This window comes from Lacerta agilis, chromosome 1 (assembly GCF_009819535.1).
Source record: "Lacerta agilis isolate rLacAgi1 chromosome 1, rLacAgi1.pri, whole genome shotgun sequence".
Classification (NCBI taxonomy): Eukaryota; Metazoa; Chordata; class Lepidosauria; order Squamata; family Lacertidae; genus Lacerta; species Lacerta agilis.
The window spans coordinates 114835500-114857921 of NC_046312.1; the positions used below are offsets into that span (position 1 = coordinate 114835500).

Below are 22422 nucleotides of genomic sequence, written 5' to 3' on the forward strand. Positions count from 1 at the left end.
AGATGCTGGGACTCAAGTGTTCAAAATTAGCCAGGTGCTAGTCACGTTTTGTGAGTGGCACAGGTCCAATTGCGACCACGTGGAGATCTCTGGATGCCAGGCTGGTGACTGGGGAAAGCAAAATGTCACTTAGGGAAGGATCTGAAATATTTCCTTGAAGCTTAAATTAGTTTTATTCTGGATTGTTTTATTTGTATGTTTTAATGTGTTGCAGACCACTTTGAGATTTGTTCTTTAAAATATAAAGTGGTATAGAAATGGAATGAATAATAATAATAATAATAATAATAATAGTAATAATAATAATTTAACATCTCATAGGTGGGAGGGAAACAGAGCCTAGACACTGCATTGTTGTGACCACAGCCCAGGTTTAAGGTGCCATTTGGTGATTAGATTATATGTCTGAGTTTCTAACACTGCTGGGACTTGAACCAGGGACCTTGTGTACACAAAGCATGTGAATCTACCACTGAGCTACAGTGCCCTCTCTTATCCACTGTAGCCAAATAAATACTTGGGCCACCTGTACACAAGTGGTTGGGAAGAAATGTGCATATTGTACCTTGTGAAGCACATTGCAGGTATTTCGCAACTGAGTACGTGGGTCAAGAAGATTATCTCACCTGTGATGTTTTTCCTACTCTGAAGCAGCCCTGAAACTCCACACAGAGTCATAAAAAGTAAATTGCATCAAATCACTGGGTGCAATCGTATGGAATGATCACATTTGATCGCGACCCCTGCTAGGTTAACTGGTGATGAAGTAGCTGTTCAAAGAGACTCGCCTAGGTTTCAACGAGAGAGAATAGAAGCCCCTACATGTGTGCAGGGACACCAGGCTGAATCGGATGGTAGATTTAACAAGACGGGCGAAAACTGAGAAGCCACCGCGGAATATTGTTTCTTGGAAGAGGTGATGGAAGGAGCCCTGATCTCATTAAGTTTGCAGTGCGGTTGAATTTCTACAAAAGACCAGTCAGGCTAATGCAAGCCTTGTCAAGAACATCACCCCCTGGGGGAACATTTGCAAGGTTGATTCCCAGGGCAAACTGGCCATTTTAACCCTGGAGTGGGCAATCTGCAGCTCTGCAGATGTTGTTGGATGAGAACTCCCATGATCTCAGAGTCAGACCGATGGACATGTGGAGCATATCTGGAAGACCACAGATTGACCATCGCTGCTTCAACCTACACAGATTGGCAGTCATTGCAAAGCCCACTTAGTAGCACGTATGCGTGGAAGGTTTTTTTTAAAAAAGTTTAAATTACTTTACTTACTAAATCCAAAGGTCTGGTACATGTGTTATTGTTCCATGCAGCAGCAGGGAGATGCAGAAGTGTTGAACAAGCCAGGGCTAGGAGACCTATTAGCCCCCCCCAGACTACAATTCCCATCATCCCCATCCAGAATGGACAACGGGATGGGTTGATCTGTGTAGTTCAGCAGCACCATGTGTAGATGTTTATGATTTGGAACTTAGTTTTCTGTTTTCTGCTGAGTTGCTGGGAACAAAAAAATAAAATAAAAAAGCCAAAATCTAAGGGATTAAATGTTCACCACTGCAATGCATTGCCTGGAGTGCACTGGAACAAAGATACAGGAATAGCCACACAATCAGAACTGACAGAGCCCAAATAATAAAGGAACAAGCCCATGTAATCAAGCATTTCCCTAATCACACATGGAAAGTTTAAATAATAAAAAAGCGCCTTCAGCTGACCAGATGCAGCCCCACCACGAAGGCAGCAGATATAGAGCAACCGCAGAGTGCACCTGTTTTTTCAGCCCCTCCCTCTTTGAAAGAGAAAAGGCCCAGCCTGGGGCCTGTCACAGCATACCCCTATTTTCACAGCAGGAAAACACAGCAGGGCATTAGAGCTGTGCTCACGCCCCCCCCTCCCAGCCCCTCATTCACACAGAGGGAACACCTCATGACAAGGGATGGCCCACCCTTCCCTGGTTCAAGGCCAGAAGGCGCAGAATTGCTGTCACCTAACCACCAAGCTGTGGGTTGATGGCGAGGCAGACACCTGACAAGGCATCCGGCCTGGCCTGGTTCCCTTTGGGAGAAGACCGTTCTGCAGATGAGGAAGGGCGAGAGCTCAGGCAACCTGAGCAGGAGACAGGCGAAAAACCCTGCGATTACTAGTTATAAGGTTACTACGACATGTGCACAAAGGCAGTCATCGTCAACACTCGGGCATGGTTTTCACAAGCCAAGGAGTAAGTTTCCTTGACTTCTGGAATTGCAAGACGTTCAAAGCACCTCGGTAATGGGCCGGTGGGGGGGGGAAGAGGAAGAAGACAGTCAAACGACAGGTAAAAAAGGTAAAGTTAAAGGACCCCTGAAGGGTTAGGTCCAGTCAAAGGCAACTATGGGGTTGCAGCACTCATCTCGCTTTTCAGGCCGAGGGAGCCAGCGTTTGTCCACAGAAAGCTTTCCAGGTCATGTGGCCAGCATGACTAAACCGCTTCTGGCGCAACAGAACACAGTGATGGAAAACATAGCGCATGGAAACATCGTTTACATTCCCGCCACAGCGGTACCTATTTATCTACTTGCACTGGCGTGCTTTCAGACTGCTAGGTTGGCAGAAGCTGGGGCACAGCAACGGGAGCTCACCCTGTCACAGGGATTCAAACCGCCGAGCTTCTGATCGGCAAGCCCAAGAGGCTCAGTAGTTTAGACCACTGTACGCACAGCTCATACTATTTTACTTCATACCCTCCAACATCTCTCTGATGAAAATAGGGACGGTCTTTTCCATAATAATAATTTTATTATTTATACGCCGCCCCTCTGACTGGGTTGCCCCAGCCACTCTGGGCGGCTTCCAACTTATATAAGAACAAAATAAAACATTAAAAAACTTCCCTGCACAGGTGTCTTTTAAAAGCTGTGTAGTTTCTTATCTCCTTGGCTTGGGGGGGGGTCACATGTCTCCAACATTTCTCTGACGGAAATGGGGACATTCCGGGATCAAATCAGAAACCTGGTCTGTTTCTGTAAACTTGGGCCTGTCCCTCGGAAATAGGGACATTTGGAAGGCCTGTAACTTTAGTGTTGTGCTGCAGCGCAAGGAGACACTTATGGAAACGGGCTTGGGTGAATTTATCCGCTTGGATCCTTTTAATGAGCAGGTAGGCAATTAATCACCTCTTCAGCGGGCTTCCCTGGGGACCCTGTTCTGTGACCCTTTTCTGTCCAAACAGGTGTAGGAGAAATTGGGGGGGGGGAATGCGCTTCGTCCCACCGCAACATCAGCATGTATTTGATATGCAGCGCCGCATTCCCCTCCCCTCCCTCCGCCAAATCAGGCTCTTTTCTTTGTTGGAAGGGGACTGGGCTTGCATGACGGAGAATCCATTACCACTCGGTTCAAACAATATGAAACTAATTTTGGTACACAGGAAGAAACAAATGGGAAACAGTCGCAGGGGTAGCCCGCTCCAGCTACAGAAAGTGCTTTGTCAATGAGGCCGGCAATCAGCGTTTGTTTCTGGGCCGGTTGCGGCTCGCGGCCGCCTCTCAGTAGGCCTGCACCTGCTGTTTTGCACATGATTTGAGGCAAGAGCGCAGCACAGATTGCTTGCACAGTTGCTCGCTGCCCTGTGTCTCGTCCCAATTAACACCCCACTTCTGAGAACTAGCGCAGAATTAAGCCCTCTCCTTCACGCTTTACTCGGGTGAAGAGGGAAAGCAAGTAGAGAAGAGGGGGGAGGGGAGACATTTGCCCAACCCCAAGCGCATGGCTTCCTTAGGATGAGTGCTGCTTCATGCAGAGGCTTCCCTGTATTCTGGAATCCTAAGGAATCGGAGTCCCAGGATCCAAGGAAGACTCCATGGGTAGAGAAAAACAATGGCGCCTTCATTATACACCTTTAGGTGCCAGGCAAAGATGTTCCTTTTTAACCAGGCCTTTGGTTGATTTGATTGACACCGTATGCCCTTGTAAAATGTTTTTTTTGGGGGGGGGTGTTATTGGGTTGTTTATTTTGATTATGCATTTTGTGGTTTTATATTTTGATTTTATCCTGTGAACCTCCCTGAGACCTCTGGGTACAGGGTGTGAAAAGGAAAAGGACCTCTGGATGGTTAAGTCCAATCAAAGGTGACTATGGGGTTGTGGTGCTCATCTTGCTTTCAGGCCGAGGGAGCCGTCATTTGTCCACAGGCAGCTTTCTGGGTCATTTGGCCAGCATGACTAAACTGCTTCTGGCACAACGGAACACTGTGACGGAAGCCAGAGCGCACGGAAACGCCGTTTGTCTTCCTGCCGCAGTGGTACCTATTTATCTACTTGCACTGGCATGCTTTCGAACAACTAGGTTGGCAGGAGCTGGGACAGAGCAATGGGAGCTAACTCTGTTGCAGGGTTTCGAACCACTGACCTTCTGATTGACAAGCCAAGAGACTCAGTGGTTTAGACCACAGCGCCACCCACACTTTTTTTTAATAGGGCGGTATATAAATTCAATAAACAACAACAACCCACATCAGAAGCCCACACTAGTTATGCCCAGACTTCAAAAATGAAGTCCCACAACCCCTCTCTTCTTGCTTTGTCTCTTCATACAAGCAAAGCATGAAGGGGGCTTCAGATAGCTGGTTTTCAACCAGTGTGCCGTGGCACCCTGGGGTGACTTGAATGATGGTCAAGAGTGCTGCTGGCCCCCATCCCTCCCTCCTTCCCTCCCTCCTCTGATGAAAAAATAGCAACACAAAGCTGGAAACTCCCTAATCAAACAGGCAAATGAGATGCGCTTGTCTACATTTTCATGCTTCTCTGTGCTATGTGATGCTGGTCATCTCTGAAAGAGCACTGCCCGAGTGTGCACTGAAAACAGCACCCAAAAGGGGTGGGGATGGAACAGGGGAATCCCCACTTATGCACGTTCAAGTGATGCACACAGTGGCCCAGAATGGAACTCCAACGCAAGGGGAGATTCCCCTGTAGCCCACAGGGTAGCCGCAGAAAGAATGGGGTTGGTCAAGGGAGCAGTGGATTCAAATAGGTTGGAAACCTCTGAGATAGATACATGGAGCATAACCTGTGGCTATTAGTCTTGATAGCTCAATGGAACCCCCATGTATAGAGCCAATGTACCATTCTCTAGAATACCGTATACGGCAGACAAAGAACAAGAGATGATTATCACCTGTGTCACCTGCATATGGGCACCCAGCATCAGGCTGGCACTCTTGGATACACCACGGCCTTATACCAGAGGTAATATGTGTTTGCCAATGCATAACTGGTAGCCTTCAAGTGCGCTCCTGACTGCACATTGGAAAGGGAAAGCAGAATTTGGCCTCTACCACCCATTAGCCAATAGGTGGCAGAGCTGAAGCCTCCTGAATCGGTTGTGCATGGTGCTTTGACGTCCCAACTTTGGGACATCAAAGCATCAATCACCCGACAGCATTGTGATGTCACATAATTGACAGTAGCCAGACCCACCACATACCACATTTGACCTGCAGAACCAAAAAGCTTCCCCATCCATGTTGTAGTGACCTGGGGAGGGTAGCTCCACTGCTATTACCCACCACAACAGCTGCCACTGACCCTATGTCTTCACAACACATCCTCAGACCTTCATCAAAGGCAGTTGCTGTGAATGTTAAGGATCAACAGGTAGGCAACCACATATTTCCTCAGCACCCTGCTTCACATTAGCCTGGGCTTCTTAAAAAATACACACAACTGAGTTAAGATTGGGGTTGAAATCTTAAACCTACTTACCTGGGAGTAAGCCCCACTGAATTCAAAAGTACCTACTTTTGAGTAAACATTGTTAGGATTGCATTATAAGCTAGAAACTTCACCACGTTTACACTTGCATTCCTTACTTCTGCAACGTGGCAAAATTAATACTGCTCTACCTTACACATATGCTCAGCTCCTTGTTTCATAGCACACTTGAACACACACACACACACACACACTGGTAGAATCTACACACATATAAAAAAACTCTATGAAAATGCTTTTTTAAAAAACGTTTTGAAAAATATATTGAATTTGCCATAGCTCACTGTCACCATCTAGTGTCACATTTGTATATTGCAACACACTTAAAACGTTTTATTTGCAACTGAGTCCACACACACAAGACTGGCATAAACATTATTTAAAGACCTGTTTTGACTGTGCCTGTGTAAGGCAGAGGATATTAAATTGTTTAAGCTATGATCCCTACCGGCTCCTTGACCTTACCACTTATTTCAAAAGTTGTCTTGGGCAGTGTGTCTTCCAAACACTAAAGTGCATTTTTTTACTTTCCTAACACCATAGACCACTCAAGCTAGTAGCAAAGAAGGAAGAGGTAGCCATTTGAAAGTGTTACAGAATCACTCTTAATACCTTTCTTTGTAGTAGCAGTTCATTCCCCCCCCCGTTAATATTCAGTCTTTATTATTTTTAAAAAATATACATTTATACAACATTTATACAACACTCTCTGTTTTTGTTTGTAACAAAAAAGAAAACAATGGCAACTGAAGCAGATACTTTGTATACCTCGCAATATACATGACACTACAATTTATGAAAAAAGAAAGAAAAGAAAAGAAAAAATAAAGAAAAAAATGTAGTTGAGGTTTTAAAAAAGACTTCCAAACATTCTCATTGTTCGTTATCTGTTAAATACACTTTTACCACACAGTTACTTATTTCCTCTATTTTTAAATCATATTTCTATTAAATTGTCAATTACTTTTAGTCATACCTCGGGTTGCATTCGCTAAGGGTTGTGTTTTTTTGGGTTGCAAACGTGGCAAACTTCCGGGTTTATCCCAGCGAGCATGTGCAGAAGCGTTCTGCGCGGTTTGCACATGCGCAGAAGCGTTCTGAGCAGTTCACACATGCGCAGAAGCACATTGCACTTTTGCGCATGCGTGATATCGCCGCTTGGGTTACGGACTTTTTGGGGTGGGAACGGCACCCCAGAACAGATTGGGTCCGTAACCCGAGGTATCACTTCAAGGCTCAGTCTAGTTCTGCCAGGAGCTTACCCTTTATACTGTACCATGGTTCTTCAAATATTCTTTAAATAGTCTCCATTCCTTGTGGACTTTTTGTTTTGTTTGGCCTCTAAATCTTCCCTTCACCTTTGCCAGCTGCAAGTATTCTACCATTAATGTTTGTCAGTCTGCTATATTAGTTGTTTTACTATTTTTCCAATTTCTTACCACTAAAATTCTGGCCGCCGTTACCCCAAACATGAACAATGGTCTTTTCGATTTTCCTATTTCAGTTGGCAATATACTTAAAAGAAATATTTCTGGTCTTTTTTAAATGTTATTAAAAAAATTTTTTTTAATTCTTCATATACATTATTCCAAAATTCTAAAATTTCCAGTTCCACCACGTGTAAATAAGACCCATTTTGCTTATTGCATCTCCAACATGTGGGTGACCTGTTTTTATACATTTTGGCAAGTTGTACTGGTGTTTGATGCAACCTGTACATCATCTTCATAGTATTTTCCCTAAGATTATAACAGGCCGTAAACTTAATGTCTTCTTGCCATAGTTTCCCCCATTGTTCCATAAGAATGTTGTAACCTAGGTCTTGCGCCCATCTTACCATCATGGTCTTTACCTGTTCTTCCTTTAATTTCCATTCTAAAAATAGATCATAGACTCGTGAGATATATTTTCCTTTAATTTGTATTAGTTCTTTTTCAAATTTCTATGTTTCTTTGTAGTAGCAGTTCAATCGGTTACAGGGAGAGAAAGAGGGTGCTTGTTCAAGTTCAGAATGCACAATATTATTTCCCCTCAGACCTGCTCCTTGCTCCAAAAGTATGCATGTTTTACTAGAGGCTCAAATCTCTTGCCCTTGTCTGAAGTTTGGTGTGGTATTCAAATCAGTCCCCCTTCGACCTCCATGTGGAATTTTAGTTTAAGCACAACATCTGGACCTTATAGGCAAGGCCAGGAGCTTTTCCAGAGTTCAGTGGGAAAGCCAGAGTTGTAAAGTCATTGTCAATTAACTCAATGAATTAATGGCTCGATCTGTAGGCCAATTTATTTTTTAATGCAAACTCAGAGTTTGTGATCAAAACTGACATGGTAATAAACTCACTGACAGATTCATACATGCAAGAAAGCATTGCAGTTGATAGGGTTGCCACCTGTTCATTTTTCACACAAAGGATATGGGAGTTGTAGATGTTGAGCAAAATATGACCTATTTTTTAATGAAAGAATAACTGTATAAGTATGACTTGTTTTATTGTCTTTGGTTTACTGAGTTTGCAATCTATTTTCTTCTTCTTTTTTTACGGTACACCACTTCAGTAATGCTCTGCTGCGAAGCGGTGAATGAATCTGCAAACAATCAAAACAAAAATCCAACAATGGCAGGTAGAGAGCAGGTTGGTTATGGCAGGATGTCCTTTAGATGTTCTGGACTACAACTCACATCAATCCTGATAGCACACCATGCTAGCTGGAGCTGATGGGAACTGGAGTCCAGCAAAATCTGGAGGGGACCTAAGTCAACTATACTCCAAATAAACCCCTAATTTCCAAGGTCAAACACTTTCTAAAAACTACTCTGGTATATGATAGTGTAAGTCAACAACAGCTGCATTTTGAAGGTTTATATCTGTTGAAGGAATTCTATGGCTAATTTTTTATAAATAGTTCATTTATGTTTGTTGCAATTTTTTTGCCCTGGTCTTTCCAGATATTCTGTGGATGGGATCTGCAAAGTCTTTAGCATCTTTTTCCACGGCTTCTCTTACATTGTTAAGATCACATTTATTTCCAGCAATAGCAGCAACTATGTCGGGATGTCCATGCTACTGAAGTTCTTTCACACAGCTCCTTAACGTTGAAACGTTTCCTCTTTTGCGATGATTTCATAAACATAAATAGCTGCTGCAGAACCTCAGTAGTACACTGGCGCTAGAGCGTGAAATCGTCTTTACCCGGCTGTATCCCACATTAGGAATTTACGCAAGCCATTCTGATACTGCACTGTCTTTCTCATAAAAGATGCTCTAATTGTTGGATTGATGTTGGGATCAAAGCTGTCTTCTACAAAGCACTATATAGTGCTTGATATGCCCACACCAGTGTCCCCCCCAGCAGGCAAACTCTGAGCTCTCTCAGAGCCATGGCTGGAGAAAGAGAGACAGCTTGCTTCTAAGGAACAAAGGCAGACCAGCCACACCATAACCCTCCCCACCGGAAAAAGGCACAAACTGAAGAGCCATTGTCGCCCTCTCCCTGAGTCAAACGTCTCAGTCTCCCTCTCCCTCTCTCTCAAAAGAAAAGGAAAAGGCATGGGAGATGACCTGACCAAAAAATCCTGTCTTTTCTACCACCCAGTTCCTAGTTACAGGTAAAGTCTCCTCCTCTTCCTTCTCTTTGGGCTCCACAAAATGGGCACCATCTTAGAGGGGCCATTGACAATCCTATTACAGTGGTACCTCGGAAGTCAAACGGAATCCATTCTGGAGGTCCGTTCGACTTCCAAAGCGTTTGTAAACCAAGGCGTGGCTTCCGATTGGCTGCAGGAAGCTCCCGCAGCCAATCAGAAGCCGCGTCGGACGTTCGAGTTCCAAAGAACGTTTGCAAACAGGAACACTCACTTCTGGGTTTGCAGCATTCGGGAACCAAAATGTTTGACTCGCAAGGCGTTCGGAATCCAAGATATGACTGTACAAGATGAACTTCCCTGCACCAGATTCAAAATTATCTCAGCTAAACTGAAATAATTCAGACATTACCCCGCCCATCTGATGGGGTACCCCAGCCACTCTGAGCGGCTTCCAGCATATATAAAAACATAGTAAAACATTATTATTATTATTATTATTATTATTATTATTATTATTATTATTATTCCTATAATGCCCTTCATCTGAGGAGCATAGGGTGGTTTACAATATAAAAAACAAACAAAAATACCCACCTGGCCCAGTTTAAAAGGGTGTAAAAGGTAAAGGTAAAGGGACCCCTGACCATTAGGTCCAGTCGTGGATGACTCTGGGGTTGCGATGCTCATCTCGCATTACTGGCCGAGGGAGCCGGCATACAGCTTCCGGGTCATGTGACCAGCATGACTAAGCCGCTTCTGGTGAACCAGAGCAGCACACGGAAACGCCGTTTACCTTCCCACCGGAGCAGTACCTATTTATCTACTTGCACTTTGACGTGCTTTTGAACTGCTAGGTTGGCAGGAGCAGGGACCGAACAACGGGAGCTCACCCCGTTGTGGGGATTCAAACTGCTGACCTTGTGATCAGCAAGCCCTAGGGCTCTGTGGTTTAACCCACAGCGCCACCCACGTCCCATTAAAAAGGTGTAGATTTTTTAATTAGGCAAAGGCTTGGAACATTTTTGCCTGGCACCTAAATATATGTAATAAGGGTGCCAGGAGAGCCTCCTTGGCCTAAGTTAACTCATTTTAAGATGAGTCCTATTGACGCTCCTGGCCTTTTTGCCCTTCCAAAAATTTTGAGGGCTGAGCTGAAGTCTTGCCTAAGTTACTCTAGCAGCATCCTGTAGCCTAGAATCCCTGCAAACTGTAACTTCTCAAGGTTTCCAGGTCGTGGGACCAGGGACCCGAAACCCTGGGAAGTTATAATTTGACCCTTGACTCAAGCCACTATAGGGCACATGTGTATACTATTTAGTTCAGGAGCCTGGGGAAGATGACAGAGATGGTAGGAAAAGGGGGCCTCTTTCTGCTGTCGCTTGGTTTGCTGAAGATGTAATGCGGATATTCCTCCATTTAGGAGCTGATTAGATGTGTGGTCAAAGAGATGAAGCCGAACCACGCCATGGTTGACGAGTGTGGCAGAACATGATGGAAAGAACAAGAAAACACTGCCCTGACTTACCTTTTCCCTCTCCCAGACATGTCTGCTCTCCTCCAGAGCTGGCAGAAATTGAATAGCACCCATAAGAATCAAACCTCCATCTAATCCAGCAGATGTAAGTAACCGAGTCTTACGGCACCTTAAGTCTAACAATTTTATTGTGGCAGAATCGATCTTTAAGGTGCCTCAAGCGACTCTTTGCTGGGCTGTTGTCCCAAGAGACATGATATCAAACAACTCCAACCTCGGGAGGTTGTGGACTCTCCTTTCTTGTAGGTTTTGAAGCAGAGGTTGGATGGCCACCTGTCATGGATGCTTTAGCTGAGATTCCTGCATTGCAGGGACTTGGTCTTTATGACCCTTCGGGTCCCTCCCAACTCTACAATTCTATAAATTCCCAGACTAGAGGATTTTTATTAAACAACAGTCAAGATTGGTAAGCGATATTACCAGGTTACGCAAGTGCATGCTTCTTTTGATTTGGTTACGTTTTTGAAAGCCAGTTTTAAATGAATTCCCTCAGCCATTCCTGAAGTTTACATATTTACCATAGGTAAATTTCTATAAATTTCTTACATTCTTTGCAGGGGGGGGGGGAGTTAAAACCATTAGCAGATGAAAGAGAGAAGTTACTGTTAAGTGTTCTCAGCAACTGCGAGCTTTTAATTCTGCACCTGTTAATCCACTCGAGGACAGCATATAAAATACTATTTAACATTTTTATAGCACTTTTCATCTTCAAAGAACTTTGCAAATGCAAACTAATTAACCTGCCAAAGAAGTAAGTATTACCTCTCTTTTGTGGTTGCAGGTTAAATTGTTTTGTCTGCTAACACCCAGTATGCATTTCAAGATCAGAAGCCGGTGGTTTCTGGTCCTTGATCCCATGCTCATGAATTTCTCTCTCACACACATGGGTTGGGAATGAATATCCCAGTTCCAAGAACTGGGGATTTATAGCCCACTCCTATACAGAGTTAAGCATGCTTAAGCCCACTGACTTAACTAGCATTAAGTACACTAAACACCCACTATGAACAGACATCTAGCAATCCCTGTTATTGTGTGTGAGGGCATCTCATTGAGGTTCCCAAACAGTAGCTCCTCATCTTACATCACTAACCACTTCTGAAACGGGTAAATTAAAAACCGAAGCAGCTTGCTAAGCAGCAAATAGCCCTGGATAGCTCAGTTGGTTAGAGTATGGTGCTGATAATGCCAAGGTTGCAGGTTCAATCCCACCATGGGACAGCTGCATATTCCTGCATTGCAAGGGGTTGGACTAGATGATCCTTAGGGATTTTATCCAACTCTACAATTCTATGATTATATGAAATAAGGCTTGCAATTTGCAGAGAGTGGTTGAGGGGGAAAAGAGAACAAGCGAGAGGGATGGAAAGATTAATAATAATGTATTTATACCCCGCCCATCTGGCTTGGTTTCCCCAGCCCTCTGGGTGGCTTCCAACAAAATATTAAAATACAATAGTCGGTTAAACATTAAAAGCTTCCCTAAACAGGGCTGCCTTCAGATGTCTTCTAAAAGTCTGGTAGTTGTTTTTCTCTTTGACATCTGGTGGGAGGGCGTTCCACAGGGCGGGTGCCACTACCGAGAAGGCCCTCTGCCTGGTTCCCTGTAACTTGGCTTCTCGCAGCGAGGGAACTGCCAGAAGGCACTCAGCACTGGACCTCAGTGTCCAGGCAGAATGATGGGGGTGGAGACGCTCCTTCAGGTATACTGGGCTGAGGCCGTTTAGGGATTTAAAGGTCAGCACCAACATTTTGAACTGTGCTTGGAAACGTACTGGGAGCCAATGTAGGTCTTTCAAGACCGGTGTTATGTGGTCTTGGCAGCCGCTCCCAGTCACCAGTCTAGCTGCCGCATTCTGGATTAGTTGTAGTTTCTGGGTCACCTTCAAAGGTAGCCCCACATAGAGTGCATTACAGTAGTCCAAGTGGGAGATAACTAGAGCATGCACTGCTCTGGTGAGACAGTCTGTGGGCAGGTAGGGTCTCAGCCTGTGTACCAGATGGAGCTGGACACAGAATTGAGCTGCGCCTCCATGGACAGCTGTGAGTCCAAAATGACTCCCGGGCTGCACACCTGAAGAAGCCCTGATGAGGAAATCTAGTACCCTATGAGGCCCTCTGAATCATGGCCATAGAGGGAATCTAGATGACATCTAATTCAAAGCATTATTAACCCAACCCAGATCCAATCAGCAGACTAATGCGCAAATTTTACTGAAATGGATGGAGCTCCTATACATTTCAGTGGGGCCGATTCAGGAAAACTGAGTAGTGACTTGCCATACAAGGACTATAGCAGGGGTCCCCAAACTAAGGCCTGGGGGCTGGATGCGGCCCAATCGCCTTCTAAATCCGGCCCGCGGACGGTCCGGGAATCAGCGTGTTTTTACATGAATAGAATGTGTCCTTTTATTTAAAATGCATCTCTGGGTTATTTGTGGGGCCTGCCTGGTGTTTTTACATGAGAAGAATGTGTGCTTTTATTTAAAATGCATCTCTGGGTTATTTGTGGGGCAGAAGAATTGGTTCATTTTTTTTTTAAATATAGTCCGGCCCCCCACAAGGTCTGAGAGACAGTGGACTGGTCCCCTGCTGAAAAAGTTTGCTGACCTCTGATCTATAGTATACCAACTTTAACATATTAACATATGACATGCTATAAACACAGAGTACAGTTAAGCATGGCACATTACGTAGGATAAACAATTTTTAAAAAAACAATCCCAAAACGTAAGCATAAAGTTACTGTATGAAAAAGGAAATGTTGGGAAGGATATTTATTGATTTATACTTGTTAGAAGCCCCATAAACAAGTCATCTAGGCCATTAAATGACTCTATTTTAAAAACATAACAATTATACAGTGAAATCCACAATAAGTCTTAAAAAGCCAAACTAGCACACAGCCCAAACAGACAGTTCAACACAATAACATGCAAATGGTCCAGGTTAAGAGATAAGATTTTAAAGCAGACAACAGTCACTCAAACTGCTGGAATGAGATGTATTATCTTAATGTTGGTGTTAATTTTTATCAGAGTTAAAAATAAATAAAAATGGTGCAAAACTTGAGCTTTGTTTTCCTTAGTCACTATTATCAGGTCATCTTTAAACAGCAACTGCATCTTTAATGGCTTGTATTCGTTCAAATTAAGAGAGTCTTTCTACCTGAAATAAATGATCAATAACTGAAAAAAGGATTTCATCAGGGTGATGTGTAATTGCTTGAGCTCATAATGCTGTGTACGTAACAAGCACAAAGAGAATGCTTGAACACAGTTTTCTTTCAACTCCCTTGGGAATCCCAGCACTACAAGTCTTGAATTCCTTAACACAAGGGATCATGTTCATCACTTACAACAGGGCATCTGGGCCTAGGTCCAGGTAGTCTGCTTGTCTAACTCTGATGAAATATCGGCGCCACCAGGTAACAGTAGTGGTCAGAAAACCTGCCAGAAGCTTGTAACTGAAGACTAAAAAATGAAAATTAGCAGACTGCCTTAACGAAAGGACTTCTTTCTGCAGCATGCAATAACTGCAGGATACAGACCATGTAGACCAAAGGCAAATCGTTCTGCACGTTCACATATGGTAATGTAATAGTTGGGATTATTAAAAGCTCACAACATATACAATGGTACTTGATTTTTTTTTTTAATAAAAAAACAACAGGACATTCTGGGGCAGTTAGAAAAGTAGCTATTTTGGGGTCCCATGAAGTAGAACCAATGAAAAAAAAGATTAAGGGAGAACATTTACCCCTTTATTTTGGTGAAATACCGGTAAATGACCCATAATTATATTGCCTATTTGGTGAGGTTGGCTGATTACTGTTATGGCTTATCTGCATACAATGGGCTGTATCTAACAAAGTGAGACTTCCTCTCCCTGGACACAAACCATTCCCCCCCCCCAAAAAAAACCTGCTCTGGGGTGGGTGGGGAGAAAGGACGTCCCACCTCACTCCACCCAGCTCCCTTAAAAGGGCTAGCAACCACTTTTACTTAGCTTGGCTAAGAGGTGATGTGTGGTAAGATACTGCAACTTTAACCAAACATTTAACCAAACGTCTGAATATATTAACATTAGATAACAACATGATATTAAAAGCCAACTTAAACAAGGAAAAAAATAACCTAGTCCTTAAAGCTGCCCAAACTGCAGAAAACAGGCAAATAATTTGTATTATGTGCTACAGATAGTTTCTTTTTGGCTGTACTGTAATACCGAGTCTGGATTCAGCAGTCTCTTTGTGTCTGGCAGATCTTAAGCTTCAGGCAACCTATCATCCAACTGCAACTGAACAGCCCAAGCACAGGACTCGGTTGAGTATTTAGAAGCCTTTGCCTGTGAAAGGCCCACCTAATCAGAGTTAGAAACTCAGATATATACAGTACTGTAAGCTAGGCACCAAATGGCTGCTTAAACCAAGGTTACACTCATGAAAATGGAATGCCTAGTTTCCATCTTGGGGCCAGATGGCTTGAAAGTCGTATTTTTCAATGTGACTTTTTGGTTCCTGAAATTCGTTCCGATTGTGCAGATAAAATATAGCGGATAGAAAGAATTCTACAGGGTTTGCTGCTAGTGTGCGAAAGCAGTCAAAATCCAAGGATCTCCAGGCATGCATCTCCAGATGGTGGAGACGTCAGACACCATCCTGGCACCCAGGCATCTTCACTTGGTCGCAAGTGGCTAATAGCCAAGTGCAATATGTGACTGACACGTGGTGAATTTCAAACACTGTGCCTAATCTGCTTTAGAATGATAAGCAAGGCTGAGACAATGGTCCACCCAGACTGTGTACCGTGACTAACTGCCCACTCAGGAAGAAAGGAAGACAGGAAGGGTTAGGATGTAGCAAAAGTTCAGAAAAGTTAAAAAATAATCCCAAACTCCCAACTTTTTACCCTATCTACCCAAACGCTTCATGTCATAGGATATAATAAAAATGTTTGGGGGGGAACCATAAGGCCTGCGAATCAACAGCCATTTTTTAAAAAATACAGTGCTAGCTGAATACAGATTTGAATTAATTATTTTTTTCACAGTCAAGATGTAATAATAAGGTTCCATTTTCAGCTATTATTTCGGGGCCCAGAATAAAGTAGAGTCGTCCTTTGATCAGCACATCCATTAGCCAAAGACTTCAACTATGATCAGTGTCTACGATTCTGTCTGAAGGCTTGGACCTTTAGCTTTCATGTTTGCTATTAAACCACAGGACAGTAATGATACCAGGGGACGGTCAAAGGGACTAGGAACATCACAACAGATTCTGTGCTGAGGGGAAAGCATCGTAACACTAGGCCCCATGGCAACTATGCAGGAGTTTGAGCCCACATTGCTGATTTCAGTGGGACTCTCTCTCCCCCCCCCCCAAGTCCATGTACTTTCATTGCCATCTGCATTACTCTTAAACACATTTACTTATGTGAATGTGTTGAGGGCTGCAGTCTTAATACTGATTGCAATCAATTTAGGATCAAGCAGTGTATCTGTTTCCTCACTTCTCTTTTCTAAAGTATCAGTACGTTCCATTTCCATATTGGAGCATGGACAATTATGCCATTTTGAAGAGGGCAAATTTATTCTTTGGCAAAAAGAAATCCTGCAAATCAGACACTATTGTTGTATTCATTTGCAAATGCATAAAGGCTCCAATCCTATATACACTTACACAGAAGTAGGTGCCACTGAATTCAGCAGGACTTGCTTCTGAGTTAGAGATGCACACAATTGCGTTGTCTGTGCTTGATAATTGGAACCAAAATTATGACAGCATAATCCTATCCCTGAGTTACACCTGCTGGGGAAGAAGGGAATTGACACTACGACACACACAAACACCCCTCTCTGGCAAAGCGCACCAGGATAGTGAATCTACACTAGTCTAGTGACTCCCCTGCACTAGCAGAAACTAGCACCAGCAAGAGAAGTGGGGAAAAGTGAGGCGTGACAAATGGGAAGTGTAGTTCAGAGCCTATGCTCCCTCACGGCTCATACACATTTATACCCACAGTGTAACACTGCCCTAATAAAGCTAAATTGAGGTAGGTAGCCGTGTTGGTCTGACGCAGTCGAAATATATAAAAAAATAAAAAAAATTGTCCAGTAGCACCTTACAGACCAACTAAATTTGTTCTGGGTATAAGCTTTCGTGTGCATGCACACTTCTTCAGATACAGTGGTACCTTGGGTTACAAACACCTCGGGTTACAAACACTTTGGGTTACAGACTCCGCTAACCCGAAAGTAGTACCTCGGGTTAAGAACTTTACCTCAGGATGAGAACAGAAATCGAGCGCCGGCAGCAGCGGGAGGCCCCATTAGCTAAAGTGGTACCTCAGGTTAAGAACTGTTTCAGATTAAGAACGGACCTCCGGAACAAATTAAGTTCGTAACCAGAGGTACCACTGTACACTGAAACAGAAGTCACCAGACCCTTATATATAGTGGGAGGATGGGGTGGGGTTTTTCTCAGGAGGGTAGTAGGAGATGGGTGATTGACTCAATGGGTATGGTAAACCTGTTAACGACTTTTTTCCCCACTAATAAAGCTAAAACAGTCTCCTTTTAAAAGTCCACAGAGAGCCTCACTACATCCCTGCCAATCACAGCACACTGACAGCTATGCAAGACACAGCAATTGCAAGATTTCATATATCATGGTGTGCTTCAGTGCAGGCTATGTTAAAGGTAAAGGGACTCCTGACCATTAGGTCCAGTCGTGGACGACTCTGGGGTTGTGGCACTCATCTCGCTATATTGGCTGAGGGAGCCGGCGTACAGCTTCCGGGTCATGGGGCCAGCATGACAAAGCTGCTTCTGGCGAACCAGAGCAGCGCACGGAAACACCGCTTACCTTCCTGCCGTAGTGGTACCTATTTATCTACTTGCACTTTGACATGCTTTCGAACTGCTAGGTTGGCAGGAGCAGAGACCGAGCAACGGGAGCTCACCCCGTCGCAGGGATTTGAACCGCTGACCTTCTGATCAGCAAGCCCTAGCTCTGTGGTTTAACCCACAGCGCCACCCACGTCCCTTAGGCTATGTTACTCTACCCCTACCCCAATGTCTTTAGCACTATGAGCATACAAGTATAGATTGCTGATGGAGAAACTTCGCACAAAGTAGGAATCTTTCACAAACAACAAGCCTCCAACAGCCAAAAATAAATAAATAAAGCACAGATGAGTAATGTATCTCTTCCCAGAACCCTGACAGAGGGCACAACATTGGGAACATTTCCTGTACGGGATCACTGTTTTGCAATGTATATACATACAGTACAGGTCCAGTTTTACAAAAGCAACTGCCAAGCATGTACAGACTCCTGGCACAGAAAAGCACTCATGTTGTACTGTATCATAATGTTATGATATGAGACACTTTCCCCTTCCTAGAGTGGCAGGAATTGTAGAAAGTGCTATACAGTTGTTAAAAAAAAAGTAATGCAGAAAGTCTCACTCAGAATAAAGTTCTGCTTGATATTCTAATATTACAAGGCCCCCTACAAACTGTATAAATCCATGCAGGCACTCTTCTTAAAAATATAACCTAGAAATGCATACTGAGTACGACTACATGACTTTTAACCTCTTCTTTTTTTGCAGTAAATCAAAATTTAAACAACCTCTCCCTCCATTTTTCTTTTTGAGCCGCAGAAGAGATCACCCTGCACTAGTATGAACACAGAGGCAAGAAGAAATTGACTGAATAAGTGACTTCTTCTCATAAACATGATTATTTTCTTATAGGTCAACATCCTGAGCCTTTGTGTTCAAGAAGTCACAAATGAGAAGAAAAAAAATTATAGCCTTCCTATTTGTTTTTGGACTTCAAATATAAAATCAAGCGTTTATCCAGGAACTGAATATTTCTGAAGATTGAGAGCCACTTACACGAAGATGCGAAGAGTGCCTGCTTCGTAATGATTTAGCTTTTCAAAATCAGTAAATCAGTGCACATAAGGATACTGCAGTCTCTCGTGCCCCTTTAAGATGGTTTTCAAAGGGCATTATCCTGATTTTTTGTTATTAGCGATGGGAGTGTCACCCTGATGCAATTATTGCTAATACTTGAGAGTTGTTCCAATGCATAATTAGAACATTTACAATCTACTACAATAGCATAATCAATCACAGCAGTGTAGACTATAACAGTGCCTTAGACCAACCTTCCCCAAGCTGGTGCCCTCTGGATGTTTACATTTTTAATTATCTTATTTATAGCTTTTATTGATTATTATTATTCTCCAAGGAGCTCAAGGTGGCATACAAGCTTCTCCCCCTCTCCATTTTAGGTTCACAACAGCCTTGTGAGGTACAGTAGGTTAAACTGAGATAGTGACTGGCCCAAAGTCACCCCATGGGCTCCATGTGGCTGAGAATCCCCAGGTCCTAGTCCACCTACGGCTGCCATCAGCTTCACCCAGCATAGCCGATGATAAGGGATGATGGGAGTTGTAATCCAAAAGTTTTGGAGGGCATCCAGTTGGGGGAAGGCCAGCCTAGAACGATAACCACCATTTTGCACCATTATTTAAGGGGAGGGAGTTAGTTCAGCAAAGGCCTTCTCCTTTTGGTCTTCCAAATTGTCCCTGAAGCTAGGGCTCCGATCCAGAGACTTAGCTATGCTAGTAAAGCTCTTCTGCAAACAATTGGGGGGGGGGGGAGCTAGTTGCAACTGACTGAAAAATCCAAGCCCACCCCTTGCTCCAGGTAGGATTGAGTGGAGGTGTCCCTTTGCTCAGCTTTGCAGGAGGAAGCAGGCTCTCACTGGTTACTGCTAATGGGGTGACACAAGCATCTCTGTCAGAATCAATCTCCTACTTCCACCTGCCAAACAGACAGGTGGCAATATCCCTGCCAGCATAAAAGTCCTGAAATGGGACATTCTGAAAATGAAGAAGAGGTGGTGCTGAGCTGGCCCAAGATCCACTGGCATCAGGCCTGATCCAGACCCAGTGGTTGCAGCAGCCTGGAGCTGGTGCAGAGATCAGGCCAGGTCCTTCTTCCCCGTGCCTTCAGCCATAGCCACCGCGAAAGGCTGGACTACAGATGCAGAAATGGCATCACTGTCAGGGGTGAGGGTTTGAATTGCACCCAAGTCTTCAATCCTATGCACACTTACCTGTGAATAAGTTTCATTTAACTGATAAGACTTTCTTCCATGTGTAAGCATGCATATGATTGTGTCGTAGCTTGAAGTCCTGTTGATTTCAAAGAAATGTGGGAGTTCCTTTGTGTGGACTGGGGCCATGGTATTTAAAATTTACTGCACAATATGGCAGAACATTTAAGAATTGCACCTCATTTCAAAGGAATTATAGCTTAGCAACTACTAGTAACGGCTGCTTGCTTTTGAATTTTTAAGGTTCTTTTCAATATTTCTACTTCCACCAAGAGCCATTTGAATAAATTTCTTGCTATTATTTCTTTCTAAATTAGTTTTCATTACTCTGCCAGTGCAGTGCTCACAGTTGTTCAAGCTCCTTCTCCTCCCCCCCCAAAAAAACCTGTTCAGAATGTCAATGCATAATTTGCCTAAGTTACACTATTCCCTGGCCTGCTAAAATCACAAATGATCTATTTATCCAAATCTTATCTGCTTACTTTAAAGATGCGTCTAATCTTGTTATTTCTCCAGTGTAATAAAGTGAAATATAAGCCATGGGGTGCCTGTTTGCCCTAACCACACCAGACAAGCTGAAAAACGCCTGGTTATGTCACTTCTCCTTAGAAATCATATTGGCAGCTGTCCACTTTGAGCAGTAATTTGACAATTAGTCAAAGGCTATTTATGCACATCTTTGGTTTCTAATTTCAATAGACTCAAACATCAACCACCAACCGGCTAACCACATCTATATTTGTACAAGAACCCCAAGTAGGGACCATAGTTGAGTGATAAGCACAATCCGTACCACCTTCAGGACCTCAGGCTGCCAGGCTCAAGCAAGCACTGCATTAGGCAAGGATGAACCAACCATCTGAGTACAGCAGCCTCATATATTCAATTTATATAAAGGTATGCTGTATGCTAAATCACACCATCATTGCCTAAGAAGATACCGTAGCCAGCTTTGAAACAGGGCACTAAACCTACAGAGAAGAGGTCATAATTCATATTTGTGTGAATACCATTTCTCCCCCCCCCCGCCCTTTCCACTTTCTAGTCAGATAAACTGGGAATCCTTGACAGCACTGGTGCGCATTCCTATACCTGCCTACTCAGAAGTAAATCCTATTGAGTTCAGCGGCGCTCGCGTCCAGGCAAACTGGTACAGCGTTGCAGCCCAATTCATTTTTGAACCCGTGATGCAAAACGGCCAAGTGCCCTCTCACTTGACAGGGAGGGGAGGGAACAACATACATGCTGTATTTATGGTGCACTTCAGAACGAAAGGCGGCTTTCCTCCGCATCTTTCCCCTGCCAGGGATGCGCACGAGGGAGAGAAGCGTGCGCAGTTCCTCTTCCTCTCAGTATAGCCCACGATTCCTCTCCCGCGCTTTCCCCACACGAGGGGGACACCCCCTTCAGGAATACCACCACAAGCGCGCAGAATTCACCTACCCCTGAACAGCCGCGGAAGCATGTCAACAAGGCTCCTGGGCGCCGCCATCTTGTTGGGTCACGTGGACGCGGAGAGCCTAACCCCCCCTTCCGCTCCCCTCCCCTTCTCTTTTAAGGGTCAGGCATCGACCTGGCCAGGAGGGTCAAAGTCGCGCGCGGGTGGAGGTGGAACCCTCGGAACCTCCTCTGCGGGGCGCATGCGCACCTCTGGTCCTGTAGCTCAGCGGCAAAGGCAGGTCGCAGGTAAGGTTCAGCAAAGGTGTAGCGTTGCCACCTGTCCTGTATAATAATGTCCTGTATTTCAGCCCCGCCCCCCTTGTCTCTCTGCCATGCACACGAAAGCTCATACCAAGAACAAACTTAGTTGGTCTCTAAGGTGCTACTGGAAGGATTTTTTAAAATTTTATTTTGTTTTTCCTCTCCAAATGAATTAGAGATCCTCTCCAAATGCTTCATGCGTTCATGGGCATAGCCAAGGAGGGGGTTAGGGGGGCAGCTACCCCCACCCCAATCAGGAAAAATCAATACCAATCTGAGATTCTGCCCATCCCTAACAAAAGCTTGCCCCCACTAACAAAAATCCAGGCTACGCCCGTGCATGTGTTTGAAAGATCATGCATTTAAGCTCTGGGTAGCCAAGCCCAGACAGATTTACAAATTCATGTGTGCCTGTGTGACAAATTCCAGAGGGGCTATCCTGTTCGGCTGCATTTTCCCAGGACAAAGGTGGCAACGCAAGTAGCTTGACACCTGTGTGAACAAATGAAAATCACACAACCCTTGGAGTCAACCACAGAATTGTTTTATATGCCCTGCAAAAACCTGTTCTATAGAATTGTAGAGTTGGAATTGTAGGGTTGTTGGAATTGTACAGAGGGCGACCGCAGTGGCTGGAGTGAGACAATCAGGTTGTGTATCCATAGCAGTGACCAGAGGAGGAATAGCTGTGGGAAGGCGCACAGAGAGA

The 22422-nt window shown here is 44.2% G+C and overlaps 1 protein-coding gene across 3 annotated transcripts in view; it reads right to left on the minus strand.

Annotated features, from left to right (window-relative positions):
• Positions 1 to 21502, minus strand: part of METAP1D (methionyl aminopeptidase type 1D, mitochondrial) — a 94154-nt gene extending 72652 nt beyond the window's left edge. For all 3 annotated transcript variants that reach the window (XM_033168112.1, XM_033168109.1, XM_033168108.1), the window contains exon 1: positions 21456 to 21502. In XM_033168112.1, coding sequence (XP_033024003.1) covers positions 21456 to 21477 — 22 coding nt within the window. In that variant the 5' untranslated portion in view covers positions 21478 to 21502. The remainder of the gene's footprint in view (positions 1 to 21455) is intronic.
• Between the last annotated feature and the right edge of the window lie 920 nt (positions 21503 to 22422).